Consider the following 18,496-nt stretch of genomic DNA (forward strand, 5'->3'; position numbering starts at 1 on the left):
TACTTATCAATAGTACCATCAACTTTCATTTTCTTTTTGAAAATCTATTTAGAAACTAAAGGTTTATTTCCTGGAGGAAGATCAACCAACTCCCACATATGGTTGCTTAAGATTGAATTAATCTCACTATCTACTACCTCTCTCTAAAAGAATGAGTCCAAAGAGGCCATCACTTCTTTAAATATTTGAGGCTCATTTTCTAAGAGAAATATTACAAAGTGTGATCCAAATGAAGTTAACGTTGTTTGACGAGTACTACGTCTCGGATTCTCATCATTATGTACATCCTAACTTGGTTCATCTTGAGGTCATTTAGACCCTCCTCTAGACTGTTCATGTCCAGTCTTATACGAATAAATGTGTTCAAAGAATTCAATATTATTTGATTTAATTATCGTATTTTCATTGATATCCGGATGTTTGGACTTATGAACTAAAAAACGACATTCTTTGTTGCTTTTAGCATATTCTATGAACACGCAGTGCACCGTCTTAGGTCCTATCTTAACCCTTTTAGGCGTAGGAACTTAGACCTTCGCTAGACACCTCTACGCTTTGAAATATTTTAAGTTAGGTTTACTTCCTTTCCATTTTTCATAAGGAATTAATTGTGTCTTACTATAGGGAATAGAGTATTCGATTGGATGTAAGGATAGCCTCCCCCCACAAGCTTTGCGGTAAACCTGAACTTATAAGTAAGACATTCATCATTTCCTTTAAAGTTTGGTTTTTCCTTTCTGTAATTCCATTAGATTGAGGTGAATACGGGGTCATAGTTTGATGGTCAATTCCATTCTCTACACATATTTCAGCGAAGGAAGATTCATATTCTCCGCCCCTATCACTTCTTATAGTTTTGATCTTTTTCTCTAACTGATTTCAACTTCAATTTTGTATTTTCTAAACACATCTATTGCTTCATCCTTACTATTTAGCAAGTAGACATAACAATATCTAGTGCAATCGTCAATAAAAGTTATGAAATACTTTTTCCCACCACGTGATGGTGTTGACTTCATATCACAAATATCAGTGTGTATTAAGTCTAAGGGATTGAAATTCTTTTCAACAAACTTATAAGGATGCTTTGCATACTTTGATTCCACGCACATTTGACATTTTGATTTATTGCACTCAAAGTTTGGCAAAACTTCTAAGTTAATCAGTTTTTGCAATGTTTTGTAATTAACATGGCCTAATCGTTCACGCCATAAATCATAAGACTCAAGTAAGTTAGAAGAAACTAAAATTTTATTGATTTCAACATTCATTACATTCATTTTGAATAGGCCCTCATTGAAGTAGTCTTTTCCTACATACACTTCTCCTTTACTAAGTATAATTTTTTCAAAAACAAATACACATTTGAATCTATTTTTGTCTAGAAGTGATACAGAAATCAAGTTCTTTTGTAACTACGAAACATACAAGGCATTGTTGAGTTTTAACACTTTGCCTGAAGTCATTTTCAAGCACACTTTTCCTGTTTCCTCTACCTTTGCAGTAGCGGAGTTTGCCATGTATATTTTTTCTTCTACTTGAGCTGGATCGAATGTTAAAAACAACTCCTTATAAGCATAAACATGGAAGGTGGCACCAGAATCCATCCACCATTTGTGAGGATTTCTCACCAAGTTGCATTCGGAAAGCATAGCACATAGATCATCCATTTCTTTCTTGGACTCAGCTAAATTTGCTTGGTCCTTGTTCTTCCTTTTCTTTGGGGAACGATAATCCGTAGACTTGTGGTCAATCTTGCCACAGTTGAAGCACTTTTCCTTGAATTTTTTCTGGGTTGATTGCTTTCATTTCCAGCTTTCTTTTATTTTTTAGAGTTGTTTTGGCCATCTTCTACAATGTTTGCTCCATTCATTTCAAAATTTCCTATTGACCTTCTTTCCACAGCCTTATTATCTTCTTCAATGCGTAGTCGTACAATCAGATCTTTGATTGACATCTCCTTACCTTTGTATTTCAAATAGTTCTTGAAGTCTTTCCACATAGGTGGTAACTTCTATATTATTGCTGCTACTTGAAATGCCTCATTCACGATCAAACCTACAATAAAGGTTAAATGAATATTAAGATCATTTTTTAAATAGTTCAACAAAGGTATTTGTCAAAATCATACCTTTCGCAAGGAGATCATGGATGATCACTTGTAGTTCCAGCATTTGGGAAGCAACAGACTTGTTGTCTATCATTTCATATTCTAGAAATCTTGTAACGAAGAACTTTTTAGTTCCGGCATCCTCTGTCTTGTGCTATCGTTCAAGCACTCCCTATAACTATTTTGTTGCCTTTGTTCCACTATACATATTGTAGAGGTCATCTTGGAGGCCACTCAAGATGTAGTTCCTGCAAAGAAAATCTGAGTGTTTTCAAGCATCCACAATCACAAATTGCACTTGTTCGGAGGCTCCCTCGGGCACCTCTGGAGCTTTCTCAAATGTGAACCTTTGAAGACAAAGAGTTGTGAGGTAGAAGAATATTTTCTATTGCCATCTCTTGAAGTCCATACCCGCGAACTTTTTGGGTTTCTCCGGTGGTGCCATTGTCGGTAGAGCATTCGTGCGACTTGTTGTGGCAATACTAGTTGCCCCCACAGTCGTTGTAACATCTTGCACTTGACTATCGTTAGTCATTTTTATGTCATAACAAGACAGTACCTTTAGTATATCGAAATACTTATTAAAAAGTTGTAACAACTTTAAACACCTCTTGTTTCTAGTTTAACGATGAAGTTTCTATGACTTCCAATCGTCAATCGAGTGATCTTTAACTTGTGATGAATATTTTATGTCTTCAAATCACTAGTTAAATTCAAACGGAGTAGAAAGCTTAAAGCTTTAATCTCCATAAAACAAGCAATACAGATTCCGAAAGTTTATTCCTTAAGGTAGTTATTTTCAATATTTTTGGGTACAAAAATCTGTATATATGCAACAACAAATTTGACACAAGTTCAAATCTAAGACAAGAACACTTATGAAGTTCCTTAACACCCTCAACACAAGATTATAAATAATCTATCCAAGAGGTATGTTATATTTTAAAAATGAGATAAAGTAAAAATGTAAAGCCAAGTTCCCCGACTTCAGGAGTGTCCTTAAGGAATAATTCCCCTCACTGTACCCAAGGTTTTGGAATCTTCCTCCTAGGATAAAATGACTTTCAACCCAACTATAGTGGTATCTCAAATAATTGGATTCGTCGAACTCACTCAACAGCTAAATGATCACGCAGGATTTTTGTATAGAAGAAGAGAGTTTTTGCTGTCAAAAATCATTTCTATACCTGAGGAATATATCATGTATTTATAGCCTTTAATGTGTCCTTTCCAAAAGGATGCATTGGGTCAGCATAAAGACACCTATTCAGTACAGTCACGTCACCTACACCCAATCTGTGCAGGATCTGCGCCTAATCTGTGGTTGCAGGGGTGACGTTTTGCAAATTTCAGTAGCTTCTGTGCATCTGCGCCCGCAGGTCACCCTACAGAGTGAAACAGTGTGCCTTTTACCTCAACGGGTCGCATCCCTTCGAGATGTGTTGCGTATGCGTTTGCATGGCATTCGAAATGCGCCCGCATTTGGAGAAAATTTTTTTATCAAATCTTTTTTGGATTAAAATTTCACTTGTAAAACAAGTTTCAATAAAATTCGTCTAAAAAGATAGATCTCTTAATCCGAAGCCAAAGCCGAGCCGAGCAACAACGACGGTGGCGCGAGACACCACCTTGTTCTTGCCTCACTATCCATGTGGAGTAAGTGTTCCTTATTATAAATACTCCAAAGTTCCCTTCTCCCACCAATGTGAGAAAATTAGTGAACTTTCCAATATAAGAGTACACTTTCCATTTTGGTTACTCTATTTCCCTCCACTATTTTTTCCTCCATTTTCTATTCACACGCACACATTGAACTCAACATATGTTAAACAATCTAGTAAGTATATAAGAATTATAAGTTGGACCTATAAATGAAGTGTGTTATTGATCTAGCGGTATAGTAGGAGCTTGCTAAAGCTTTGTTGGCCTATTAGTTATAGGTTCTTTAATCCCATCACCGACTATATTTGATTTTTATTTTATTGAAGAAACACACCAACTTTAAATTCTAGATCCGCCCGTGTCCACTCTACCTTTTAACACCCATAATATATGTGCAATCTTATAGGAGACTTGTTTCCAATGTCAACATCTTGGTCAAAACCCTACAAGTTTGAAGACTTTGTGAGCTTGACCAGCTCTAGTTGCTGACTACATTTAACTGTTTTTTTTTTTAAAGAAAAAAGAATTTAGAAAAAATCGTGAGATGACACAGCGCTATGAGATTACAAGCATTTTAAACTTTTTGCATCAATAGATAAATGCACTTCTATAGTTATATTTTAAGGATAATTTCAGAGATTTTCCTTCAGATTTAACTTCATAATTATGTTCTATGATAATCTTCCTTATTTTGATTTATTTGTTACATTTCTTTTAACATATTATTAGTCATACAAAAAGAATATTCCATATATGACTAAAATGCCCTTCATAGATAATTGGTATTCGATAGTTATACAAGTATTCTAGACTTGTTTTATATGTAAATTTTTTTATTTTTTTTTTAAATTTTATGTCCAATCAAATATCATTGAAATAATTTGAAACTTAGGGCAGGGGTAAGTAATTTGGTCAAACTTTTTTTTTTTTTTTCCTTTCTCTGTCCTTTCACCTCTCCCCTCCCCTCCTTAAAGTAGGTAATGAAGGGAATGAAAAGAAACAAACAAAATGGGAAAAAGTGACTGGTCTTGTGCATGTGAAATGAAGTGTGGAAGAATAGTATTAAATTTAAGTGAAGATGACATGTATGAAATTAAAAGTCTGAGTGCATATAGTATAGCAACAATTTGTCTTGTTCATTTGAGAGAAAAGGTAGGTGTTCTCACGAGTCCTTCTCCAATTTCTATTTTTGGTAAGTCTAGAATTATGAGCCACTGTCCCAAGAAACCCTAATTGGAAATACACAAGAATATTTGGTAGCATTTCTTCCTCCATCTTCCAAGGAGAGTTCATATGGTCTGTTGTCAGTGGTGGTTATGTGTCAGCAACAACAACATCAATTACTCCTAAACTGAAAGAAAAAAACACGCACTTTAGATTTAATTTATCATACTTAAGTAATTATAATTACTATTAATTATAAGAGTTTACACGACTTAGTAATTGCACAATATTAATCCAAACCAATACCATTTATTAGAAAGTGAAGCTGCCTCACCAGTCTTTGAAAGGTTTTTAGTGATCTTTGTTTAAGAAGTTAAACTACGTCAAATTAAAGAAAAAAAGAAGTTAATGTGTAAGACTATGTTGGGAAATTATGACTTAAGAGGTTATGACTTAAGAGTATTTCTCACCTATGTAAAATGTTGATGGTTACATGTCGGATCCTTTAACAATAGTATAATTTCAAAGGATTCGATATGGGTGCAATAATATTTTGGAAAGTCTGAGCCACATAGCTTTCTCACATCATATCATATGTGGGTAAAAATCAGCAAAAGCTCCCTTTTTTCAGAATGATTTAAACATATATACGCTAGTAGTGTAAAAAAAGATTTACTCTGTATATTAATATATGATACATAATAACGCGAATCGGTATGGTAATGAATGACTTGCCTTATTTCTCACGTTACTATTCTCACCTTTTACAGACTATTCCATGTAATTATCTTTTAATTGATTTGATAGTATAAAAATTCTTTTACGTTCTCAAAGTACAAAAGTTAAACTCATTTCACAAGCACTAGCTATCTAATTCTAAAACATGCCTAAATCAGGAGAGTTGGTTTTTATGGGCAGAAATTAAAGGCCTAAATAAGCTGTATTTTTTTAAATAGTCGAGTAACACTAAATATAAAGAAAAAGTGAGGAAGATTTTGGAAATAGAGAAATTAGTTTATATAAATAGTCGATATTGCAAAGAAGACACTCATCTCTATGTACCCAAATCAGAAACACATCCTGAAGAAAACACAACAACAACAAAGGTAAAACTCTTTCTTAGCTATAGACAGCCCCCTTCTTTTCCTTTTAATCTCCTCTGGTAAGCTTCCATATATCACTGAAAAATAATAATCTGCTTTCCATTTCTCACTTTTTACATCCTTTTGGATCATCATCATCATTTTCTTCCTTTTTTTTTTTTTTTTTTTAAAAAATTAAAGTTACATGCCATTGTGTAATGTCAAGGAAATGAACAAATAATTGGTTTTTAAACCTTAAAAAAGAAAATTAAAGAGTAGACAAAAGGAATCATGTTTCCCCATTAAAATCTGTGCTTCTATTTGATGCATGCACTTAAGTCTTTTAATTTGGTAAGCTTGAAAAAGAAGCTTTTGTATATTTTACTTGTCTTTTTTATGTTTTTTGTTTTACCATAATTAGGAGATATTAATAGATATAATTGTATATAGGTGATTATAATGGGGAGAGGAAAGGTAGAAGTGAAGAGAATCGAGAACAAAACAAGCAGGCAAGTTACTTTCTCAAAGAGAAGAGCTGGACTTCTCAAGAAAACACATGAACTCTCTGTGCTTTGTGATGCTCAAATTGGACTTATCATTTTCTCCACCAAAGGCAAATTGTTTGAGTACTCCAGTCAACCCCACAGGTTTGTTTTTTCTCCTTCATTTTCATGCTTCAAAAATTTCTGGGTTTTATCAAAATTAAATCTTGTGGTAGATTATTTTCAACTAATTATCATGAGTTTTTTGTGCTCATTTTCTTTATAAATTAATTATGTGTCTTTATTTCTTGACTATATTATAAGTTTCCCCTTTTATGTCTGTCTTCATGTATGCGTGTGCTGAAAATAATATGGCTTAGCAGAAGAGTAATACTTTTTTCAAGTAAGTCAAGGCTCAAGCCATCAGTGTCTTGCCTCTGTTTCATCGGTCATTTAACTGAGGATCTATTAGAAATAACCTCTTTACCTTCTGAACATTGGGTTAGAATTTTCATACACTCTATCTTCTTCGGACCCTATCTGTGAAATCATATTGGGTTTATTGTAGTGGCTGTTCAAGCCATCAGTGTCACAGTTGACCAACTCCAGTGCCTAGACATCAAGTTTTGAAAAAATTAGGGTTTTTTTGGAAGTCTAAACTTCTATTTTTTCTTTTGTTTTAAAATTCTTTTTATTAATCTTCTGTAGTTACAAGAGGAAGAGAGTGATGTTCTGATAGAATAATTAATTTCCACTAAGGAATTTTAGTTAGAAATAATATCTATCCTAATTTATTTTTCTGAGTACACAACATCGTCTTATATTAAACTACAAGAGTATATATAAGATACTTTTGGTATAATTCCTAAAGAAAAAAAATGTCTATCCAAATTGTGGTGTTATTTATATTTTTTTAATGGTTGTATATATATCCCGCCCCTTTAATTTCCCTTTCTTTTTTTGTTGATAATTAAATTCTTCTTAGTAATAACAAGTTAATTTTCCTTTTGTAATTTTTGTATCTCACAGCATGGGTGAAATCATTAGTAAGTATCTCCACACAACTGGTGCCTCACTTCCAGTTCATGATTATAGGGTATGACCACAAATCTTGTAGTACTATATATATATATATATATATATATATATATATATATATATATATATATATATATTCTTCTAAATTCAATTTGTTCATGGTTAATTTGAATATTATTATTTGACTTGAAATTAATTTGAATTTATAGGTGGAACAGTATGATGAAATAGCAAAAATGAAAAGGGAGACACTGAACCTTCAATTGAGCCTTCAAAGATACAAAGGTGATGACTTGAACTCAGCACAGTATGAGGAATTGAATGAACTTGAGAAACAGCTTGAAAATGCTGTTAGCAAAGTTAGAGCTAGAAAGGTACGTACTAATTAATTGTTATTTATTTTTTAGTTAATTCCATTTGTACATCCTAAGCAAAACTTGATCAAATAATTAAAATTACGAAACACATTGTTTACTGACACAAAATTAAAAAAATATCAACGAGAGTACGATTTCCTTAAATTTGATATGTTTTTAACGGAATTTCACAATGGTTGCAGCTGGAACTCTTGCAACAGCAGATGGAAAACCTGAAGAGAACGGTAATACTTTTTTTTTTTTTTTTAAGAAAAAAGTATTCTATTAAAAATAAAAATATATGAGAAAATTTCCCCCTTTTTTGGGTTAACGTATTCTATTGTTCAATGTGGTAGGAGAGAATGTTGGAGAAGGAAAATCAAGAAATGTGCCAGTGGGTAAGTTTTTATCGCAAGTCAATTATACATTTGACTTAGGGGAGTTCGGATTAACTTTTCTTTTTAAGTGAATAAAAGTTAAAAGTAGTAGGTTGCAATCAATTTTTGACTTTCTGTTTTATTTGTACTTTTTAATCTAAAGTGAAATGCTTAAAACACTTTGGGTGTGTTTGGTACGAAGGAAAACATTTTCTGCAAAATATTTTTTAATTTTTTTATGTTTGGTTGGTTTAAAGGTTTTAGAAAATGTTTTTCAAATCAACTTATTTTCCTCAAATCTAAGAAAAATGACTTCACTTCAAAAAGTAAGGAAAACATTTTACAAAACTCTCTTTCAACTTTATTCTTAAGATGAAATATTCATACAACTCACAAAATCACTCATCCGTACTCCGACCCCCAATCCCCTACCCCACCCCACCCCTACCACCACATCAAAAGAAAATATTTTAAATTTTTTTCTTACCTCATCCCCCTACCCAAAACCCAAACCCCTACTCCCCTTCTCCCCCACCCCTTCCAAAAAAAATATTTAATTTATTTTAAAAAAATCAAACTTTTTCTTACCCTCCTACCTGAACCCCCACCCTATCAACCCCCTCCCCCCGAAAAAAATTAAATTTTTAAAATTTATTTTTTGAAAAATTTTAAATTTTTTCTAACTCCACCCTCGCTCCCCTACCTCGAACCCCACCCCCTTACCCCCTCCCGTTCAAAAAATTACTATTTCAAATTTTTTCTTACCTTATCCCCTAATCCGAAACTCAAACCCCTACTCCCTTCAAAAAAAAATTTTAATTTTTTTTTCAAAAAATTCAAACTTTTTTCTTTTCCTCCGTTATTCGACCCCCCTACCAACCTCCCCCCCCCCCCCCCTCCCCCACCTAAAAAAATTAGGTTTTTCTTACCCCGCCCGACACCCACCCCTACTAGACCCCTCCAGCCTCCAAAAAAAAAAATTTATTTTAAAAAAAAAATTAATTTTTTCTTATCCCGCCCTTACTATCTATTTTGACAACCTCAGCCCCCACCTACCAACCCCCTACCCCAAAAAGATTAATTTTTAATTTATTTTTAAAAAGAAATTCAAATTTTTTTTCTTATCCCACCCTTCTTATCCTATTCATTCTCATTGTTTTTGTTAAACATGTACGAATACTTTTAGAAAATATATATACTTACCCAATTTGCATAACGAACACAAGACTATGCGTAATAAACAACTTATTTTTCTAGAAAACGTTTTCTCTTCTTCATATCAAACACACCCTAAAAAAGTATTTTTCAGGGTCAAAAATAATTTTCTAAAACGTATTTTTATGATTTAGCTAAACATTAAAATGTATTTTCTGAAAAAAAATTCATTCACCAATCAAACATTAGAAAACATTTTCCATCCACCAATCAAACATAAGAAAATAAGTAAGAAACCAACTTATTTTCCAAGAAAATATTTTCTAGGAAAATATTTTCCATGAAAAACATTTTCTTTCATACCAAACACACCCTTTATATCTTTGTCAAATACCATCAAAAATTTAAAAATATGTAAAAATCAAAAACATCTAAAAATAACTCAATCCAAAAAACCCTCTTAATTAACTATCCAGAATTTTATGAAAAGGAAGTATACATACATACATTTTAACCATTATGATAATAATATTGATGTTATCCACCAACTTATGAATTTATGAATGATTATTGAGGTGACATATCTCTCCATTTATGTAGTCATATTAGTCAATACACAGGGGTGGCTTAAGCACGTTGATGGCATAAAATGAAATTTAAATAGGAGGCCTTAAACTTAACAACAATAAAAATTATATACGTTTTTATCTATTTTTTTTTTTTTTAGCTTTTTGAGATGCAAAATTGTTAATAATTTCTTATAATCAATTTCTTCTAGTAATTCTTTTCAATTGATAATATAACCAATCTACTTAATTTTTCTTGATACATTGTTGATCTTAAATAAGATTTTATCATTTTTAATTTTGAAAAACTTCTTTTTGCAGAGGCAACGGTTACCGAAATTGTTAACATTATTCTATAAGCAATATAAACATTTGAAAAAGAATCAAGTCTTTTTATTTGATTAAGTATCTCGATTAGAGTATTATCTTCTACTTGTACTATTTCTTTTAAATTTTTTAATTCAGAAAATAAGTCTAAACCGTCAAAATCAGAATGAGTATCATGTTTTAAGGAACATTCAAGATTAAAGCAATATTTTTTTAAATTATCGTCATCTAAAGATCTCAATTTCTTTCCACTACATAGAAAATCAAAACTATTTTCATACGCTTCAAATTGTTCAAATCTAGTTTGAAGTGAAAAAATGACTTGGCCTATTATGTATGAGAAATAATCAATTCTAAAAGATTCTTCAAGAGATCTTGTGATTTTTTTATCAACATTCTCATCAAATTATTCTATATTCATCTCTGATGAAATTTCCTTCGCTGAAATCATAACAGATGTAAATCCTTCTTCTCTCTCTATTTTTTTTAAAAAGAAAATTAGACCTCTTAATTGAATTAACAATAAATAATACATCATACTAAATAGTTATACCTAGTAAAAATTTAAAATTTTCAATTTCATAAATTGCTAAACAATTGGATTCACTTTTAGTCTTTAGATCATCACTAACTTCTACTAATTTCAATAACGCCTTCCTTATCTGTGGAGTTTGAAATCTTATTGCTTTAACACTTTCAATACGGCTTTTCCCAATGTGTTTGTGACAATGATTTAAGAGTTAAAATAGGTACATAATCTTTCAAAATTTTTCATCGTTTAGTGAAAGAAGAAAATAGTGAATATATACGTTGTACCACTCCAGAGAATGATACAAATTTTGTACAAGAATTAACCATATCGCAAAGTACCAAATTTAGATTATGACAACCATATGGTGTATAAAATAATCTAGAATTTATATCGAGTAGTTTTTTCTGCACTCCTTGATGTTTTATCTTAATATTAGATCCATTATCATATCCTTGTCCTCTTAGATTATCAATGTCAAGTCCAATACATTTTATTTTATCTAAAATAACTTCAAAAAGATCTTTTCCACTTGTATCATCCACTTTTAAGAACTCTAAAAAATATTCGATAATTTTTATTGGAGTTGGAGAAATATCTACGCTTCGTAATATAAAAGACATTTGATCTTGATGACTTGTATCAGGCTTACAATCAAGTATTAAAGAGAAATACTTTGTTTCTATAATTTTTTCAATAATTTTGTTCTTAATTTCACTTGCCAACAAACTTAGCAATTCATTTTGAATATTATGTCCAAGATAATGATTATGAATTTTCATCATGTTTAATTCTCCGAATATGCTCTTGCATGATTGAATCAAATTCCGCAATCATTTCAATAAGGCTTAAAAAGTTTCCACTATTTTCTTGATATATATTTCTATTTTTTCCTCTAAATGTCAAATTATTTTTTTCAAGAGTTTTTATGATGGAAATAATTTTTGACAATACATTTTTCCAACGTTCTTTATCTCTACTAATTTGATCTTGAACATCTTTACCAATTGTTCTATTGTTTTGCAATCTAATTTCTAAATCAATCCGCAAACTCATATTAATTATATGTTGGTTAGAAATTTCGTTTAGCATTAAAGTTTTTCCAATCTCTACTACCTTCACTAGCAAATTTATTATTTTTAGCATTAGAAGTAGTATTAAACAACTTGCAACAAAAATAAAATAATTTATTTAAAATTTTAAAATAAATTAACCATCTTCTGTCATGTCTTTCTCCATTTGCTAATTTTTGAAAATAATGTGTAGTAGAAAAATATCTTAAAAATTCATCCTTTGAAAAATTTATGTCAGTAATTCTAATTGGTCAATTTTCTACTAATAAACTTCTTAATTTTGTATCAATATTATTCCATTGTCTAGGATCAAACATATTTGTAGGAGTACAATTATTTGATTCATTTTTAAGATCTTGATTTTTTTGAGAATCTGTATTTGGCATTTCATTAATTTTCTCCCATTCTTTTTCGATTATACCATCATCTAACTCAACTAAATCAGTAACTTGTTCATCTAAAGAACTTTTTTCTAAATTTTTTGATTTAACATTGGTATTATTTGTCAAAAATTTATCAAGAGCTCCTTTTTGAGATTTTATCAAATTATCAACTTGTTTTTTTACAAGTTTTGAATAACCGGATTCATATTTTCTAGTTGACATATTAAATTCTAACAAGTAGTATGAAAAAAATTCATACTATTAAATAAAAAAATATCAAATATAAAATACAACAATAATATTAAAAGTTAGAATGCTATTACCTGATTCAAGAAATATGAAGGCTTGATCGATGATCCCAACTATCTTTTAGCTGCTTCACAATGTCTTTTTCAAATTTGAAATATGAATTGTGTTCTCTTCAAAGTGAAATTAACAATAATGTAATTATATTATCAATAATTTTTAAATTTTTATATGAGCTTTTTAAATCTTTGAACTTGAAAAAGACAATAAAAAAGAATAAAGAAAAGCTGGAAAGAGAGAAGAGAGGAGTAAATTCCCTAGATGGTCACCCATGTTTGGAAAATTGCCTACAAATATCATTTTTGTTTCATTTAGGACAAGAATATCACTCAACTCTTTCTATTTTCCTTAAAATATACTTAACACCTCAAAAACCTTCTCTCTCCTACTTGAAATTCCATGTCATTAAAATTTCTTTTTTTTTTTGATAAATAGATCTATTTAACTTATCAAACTTATTTAACTAAAGTTTTATCCTAATTTTTTTTTTAAAAATACACATGATATACTAATCATTGAAGATTAATTTAATTACACCAAAAGCTTGAATTATTTTATTTGATATGTACTTTTCAAAGTTTCTTTTATTAACTTATTTATTTCACCACTTAATAATATTTAAAACTCAAGTACTTATAAAATTTGGTACTCATTTAATTTTTTTTATTATTTATTTTATATATTAAAGATTCTTAAAATCTAAAAGAAATAAAATGATGGATTTCATAATTTAGACATTAAATTTATTATTTACATGAGAATAAAAGAATAAAATCTACTTTTGAAATTATACAAAAGAATTTTTGGATTAATATAATCCAAAGATATTATATTTCCTTCAAATATAGAGTAATAGAGAATAAAATAATATAATTTGTTATTTAAAAGTATTGATGGCAAACCTACGATTTTTTTGTTGCCAAACAAAATTCAATAATTCTTTTTTAATATGTATTATTACCTGAAAATTTAATTTGGACATAGATTCCTTGCAATTTTTATGCAAGATAATTTTTGGTAAATATATACTAAAAAGATGATTTTTTTGCAATTTTTTTACAAGGAATTGCCCATAAATAAATCATTAAATCCGTAAGATAACACATAAATTTATTAAAAAAATATTATTTTTAATTTAGTTTCTTCACTTTTTTGTGATCCTTATGTTTATATTTTATCTTATTATACAATTATACACTAATTTATTTCCGTACTTCATTCTAAATCCATCAAAAGCAAAGAATAATTGATGGAGTAATATTTTAAAAATTCATTTGTAATAGTACTGAAGAAGATATCATTTTGTTAATATTTCTTAAAAAGTTTAATTTGTTTCAAGACTACATAATTTTTCTTTCCTTCAAAAAAAGGAGATTTTATTCTTTTATTCTCATATAAATAACAAACTTAATGTCTAAAATATGAAATCTATCGTTTTATTTCTTTTATATTTAAGAATTTTTAGTATATAAAATAAACGACAAAAAAAATTATTGTGTCAATTCGTATAAGTACTTGTATTTTAAAACTATTATTAAGTGGTGAAATAAATAAGTAAATAAAAGAAACTTTGAAGATTACATATCAAATAAAATAAACTAAGCTTTTGGTGTAATTAGATTAATCTTCAATGATTAATATATCATGTGTAATTTTTTCTAAAAAAAGAATTAGGACAAAACTTTAATTAAATAAGTTTGATAAGTTATATATTTATATATATAAAAAAATTTTAATTATTCCAAGTTGGAGAGAGAAAGATTTTGAGATGATAAGTATATTTAAAGAAAAAAAAAGGAAAAGTTAGATGATATTCTTGTCCTAAATAAAACAAAAGTGATATTTATAGATAATTTCTCAAACGTGGGTGATCATTCAGAGAATTTACTCGAGAAGAGAGTTCATGAGAAAGAGAAAAAATGTGGGAAAAGTGGGTAAAAAAAAGTGGGGTAATTTAAAAGAGTAAAGGAAAGAAAACTTGAGAAAGAAAATATTTTTTTTTAATGGGATTTGTAAAAAGAGAATTCAACTCAATATTAAATATCTATCCGTTAAAAGTTATAGTAACAAGTGATTCCTATTTTTAAGTTTTATTATTTTTTATCAAATCCTATTTTTTAGTTATTCACCGCTTTAAAAAAGATTTTTTATAATTTTCTTTTACACTATCAATATAATAATGCTAGAAAAATTGGGCCCCCCAAAATGGGAGGCCTTGGGCAACCGCCTAATTTCTCTCCATCACCAGCCGCCCCTGTCAATACTTGAGGTAGGAATTGGAGAATTTTATTAGCTTAATTAATGATTGATCACCTGAATTTTTGTCTTGATGAAGGTTTGATTCCTCACCTTGTCATTTCTCCTTATTTCCCTTTTCCTTGCCCCAATATTTTTATAATTATTTTTTCTTAAAAAAAACAACGGAAGGGTCAAAATCAAACCGTCATCACCTTCGACTGTCGCGGTGTATATGGCTTAATTAAAAAAATAAAAGATTATCAATCCAAGAAAAGTATAAGGCAAAGTCTAGAAGTAGATATCTAGCTAGATTAACTAGCAAGTCTTTTAATTATTTTGGCATGGACTAATAATAAATTGGAATTGATGATGCATGTGAAGTTGATGAACTATGAAATGTACAAGCAACAGCCAGCTGCAGTGATGGAGCAGCAGCAACAACAAGAAGAAGCAGCAGCAGCACTTACTGAACTGAATTTACTAGGAGAACAGCCATTGTTGGCTCAATTTTCATTCTTTGGAGATCAAGGGCAATTTGGAGGAGCCACTACTAGTAATTCTTCAGCCTACCGACTTCAGCCTTCTCATCCTAACCTTCAACATCCCTCATCTTCCTCTGACTACCTATGGTACGCACCATTTATATTTTGAGTTTATGTATGTTAATTTATGCATTGACGCTGTAAAAAATAGTAATAATTGTACAAAAAGGTAATTACAGATTATGATACTTTACGTGAATCGGTTAGAAATCTTGCATATTGAAAGATAGTGGCAGTTTCAGAAATTTTACTATGGAGGTCATAATATAAAAAATGATCTAGATACATTTAGAAATAAGGGGAATCAACCTTGTTTATACGCACACCCCACCAAAAATGATTTTTAACGGCAAGTAATTAGCAGCAATAGCTTAATTGTCGCTAAATATGTTTTTTTGGAGGCATTCATCATTGACAATGACATTTAACATTATTTGTAAATGCCCCAAAAATCTATAGCGATATTGGATCTAATGATAATTAACTAACGTGGTAAAATTTTTAACACTCTTTATTAAAGTGCATATTTTTTGCCGCTAAAAGTTGTTTTTGTTGCACTGATATGTGTGTATACATATACCTTGTTTATATTTTTTATATTATGACATCCTTAATTAGTCCACTACTGTAATAAGAACCCATTATAACATGCCAAATTATACTAATAGTACAAACATTCTTTACATTTTTGATGTATGCAAGTATATAACTCAAGTCCTTTTTCTTTAGCTCCCTCCTTTTTCCTTTGCGGCTAATTTGTGGGAATATAATTATAGCATGCAGTAATATCTTCCGTTATTTGGTTAATCTGCCAACTTATTATTGTAGAGTTTTATTTTTATTATTATTATTATTCAAAGTCACCTTTATGGTGGGGGAGTAGGCGACCCGTACCTTGTACATTAAGATCCAAAAAGACAGTATATGTATACGAGGTATATGATGCCTAACCTCTTCGAAGTCGCTTAAGACAATGGACAGTCCCATTGTGCTAATTGCTATAGGTTCTTCACCAAACCAAAGTCTTGTGAACTAAGCAAAAAATTATAGCCAGAAAGATCCTTAAGGTTGACGAGAGTAATGCTCTCTTGATCATGATTAGCTTCACAAGAACCAGTTAACATTATATACCACATTATTATAAACTTTATCCTGCTAAAATTTTTATTCCTAACTCGAAGGTTAGGAAATTTCCACTTGTCCATATTAATTAATCAGCCCTCAGACCTTTTTCGCTTGGAGGGATTGGCTCATGGTAGCTAGCGTATATAGCTTTCCTAATGCAGTGTTGGATAGACCAAGAGAAGTCATTCAAAGATCTTTTAATATCCCTGATAGTTGTGTCTACTTCCCAAGGGATGTTGAAGACATATCGTAGCCAGTTCTATGTTGCTTGAACTATTTAAAATGTCAACGGGTGAGTATCGGATTCTTAAAAAGTAGCGTATTTTTGAAGAATCCGATACGAATGCCGCATTAAAAGTGAAGAGTCCGTACAACTTAGATATCCATGCCACTTGAAGCATGGAGTCGATTTCCAGTTCCATGACCATCCTTCGCTTTCATCGTAAGTTTACAGGTGGATATGCCTTTTTTTATTTTCACCAAAAAGAGAGAGAACTTTTATGATCTAGAAAACCAAAAGAACTAGTGTTTTTCTCCTCATTTGGAATTTTTTTGGGACTAGGTAAACATTTATTTGATACACTAATTATCAATTTCATTTAGGGAGTGTTGATATATATTTGTAAATGGGACATATCTTTTGTAGTTTTATTACTACTGATGTTTTTGTGAAAACATATTTGTAGATTGACGATGCTTTAAAGATGAGGAGGAGCTGCAATTGCTGGGAAGCTGGACAATGAAATATTACTAGAGATAATTTTACATTTCCTTAGGCACAAGCCTATGTACTTTATTTAATTATTATGCATAGTAAGGATCTATTGGTTGTAATTAGGATATCTAGTAGCTACGCACGGACGTATACTCGGTTGTTGGGGAAAAATTGGCAAAAGATACATTTCCAAAACTATTGTCATATACCCACTAAAAAGTGGGGCCTACACGTGGGTCAAGTGACTATTTCATCATTTTTATAATGTTGCAAATTTAATATAATACACCTAACACCCTCCACTTATTCTAATATAAAAAAACCCTCTCTCTCTTTTTTTCAATTCTCTCCCAACTCCTGCTTTCGAGAACCCTGCTCCCAAAAATGTCATTTTCGTTTCTTCTTCTACTCCAGCTGCTAAGGGCTCATTGTTGCTTCGTAAGGTTAGTTAAAATCAAGTTTCGATCATTTCTAGATCCATTTAAATGAGTTTCTTTGCTAATCGATTCTTAATGATGTAGGATTTTTTTTCGAATTTGGTTGATTAAGTAGTTAAAAAATGAGAATTTTATAGGTAGTGAATTTGATTTGAATCAATGGTTGAGGTTTTATGCGGCATTTTTGACAGATTTTTTCGTCGATCACGGTGTTGAATTTTGAAACTTTTGTTTAGGAGTTTTGGTTTAGTTCTAATTTTTTTTAGCATCGAAGTATTGAATGGTGAGATAATTGTTATTTAAAGAATTATTTTGGCATTTTGATTCGAACAGTGACCTATTTCTATCCGTAGACCCGTGGTTTATGAAATGAGAATGCCCTAGATTGAAATCATTTTTTAGACGTATGGAATTCTTTTAAAATATGATTGCTAAAATAGTGAAAATTGAAAGATTAATAGCTAATTAGTTTGATTAGGTGCACTAGTTTGACTTTTAGCAATTGTTGTGTTTTGATACTGCATGTTGTATTTTGGTTTAGTTATTGTATGTTTGTGTTGTGAACTGTTTAATGGTGGGGTATTTCTTAATTTTTTGGGGGATTTTTCATTTGAGCATTGAGTTATTTCTGTTGATAGACTTGTGGTCTATGAACTGAAAATGGGAGATTTATTCTGCAGGTGTAAATTGTGTTGAAAATGGCTAAAAAAGCATCCTTCCTAAATGCAAAGACGGTACCGCTTCTGATTCTGCTGGTAGCAGTAGAAAAAGAAAAGCTGAGACAGTTGAAATGGTTTTAAAAAGGAAGAAAATTGAAGATGTAGTGTCC

General features: G+C 30.4%; 1 protein-coding gene across 1 annotated transcript; it reads left to right on the forward strand.

The window, feature by feature from the left end:
• Positions 1 to 5,891: 5,891 nt before the first annotated feature.
• LOC107869648 (MADS-box protein FBP24) lies at positions 5,892 to 17,525 on the forward strand. Its single transcript, XM_016716149.2, has 8 exons — positions 5,892 to 6,042; positions 6,469 to 6,665; positions 7,530 to 7,596; positions 7,748 to 7,912; positions 8,098 to 8,139; positions 8,251 to 8,292; positions 15,230 to 15,477; positions 17,202 to 17,525. Coding segments are annotated over exons 2-8 (753 nt in total). The 5' UTR covers positions 5,892 to 6,042; positions 6,469 to 6,477; the 3' UTR covers positions 17,203 to 17,525.
• Positions 17,526 to 18,496: the final 971 nt, after the last annotated feature.

This window comes from Capsicum annuum, chromosome 4, assembly GCF_002878395.1.
Source record: "Capsicum annuum cultivar UCD-10X-F1 chromosome 4, UCD10Xv1.1, whole genome shotgun sequence".
NCBI classification, from domain to species: Eukaryota; Viridiplantae; Streptophyta; class Magnoliopsida; order Solanales; family Solanaceae; genus Capsicum; species Capsicum annuum.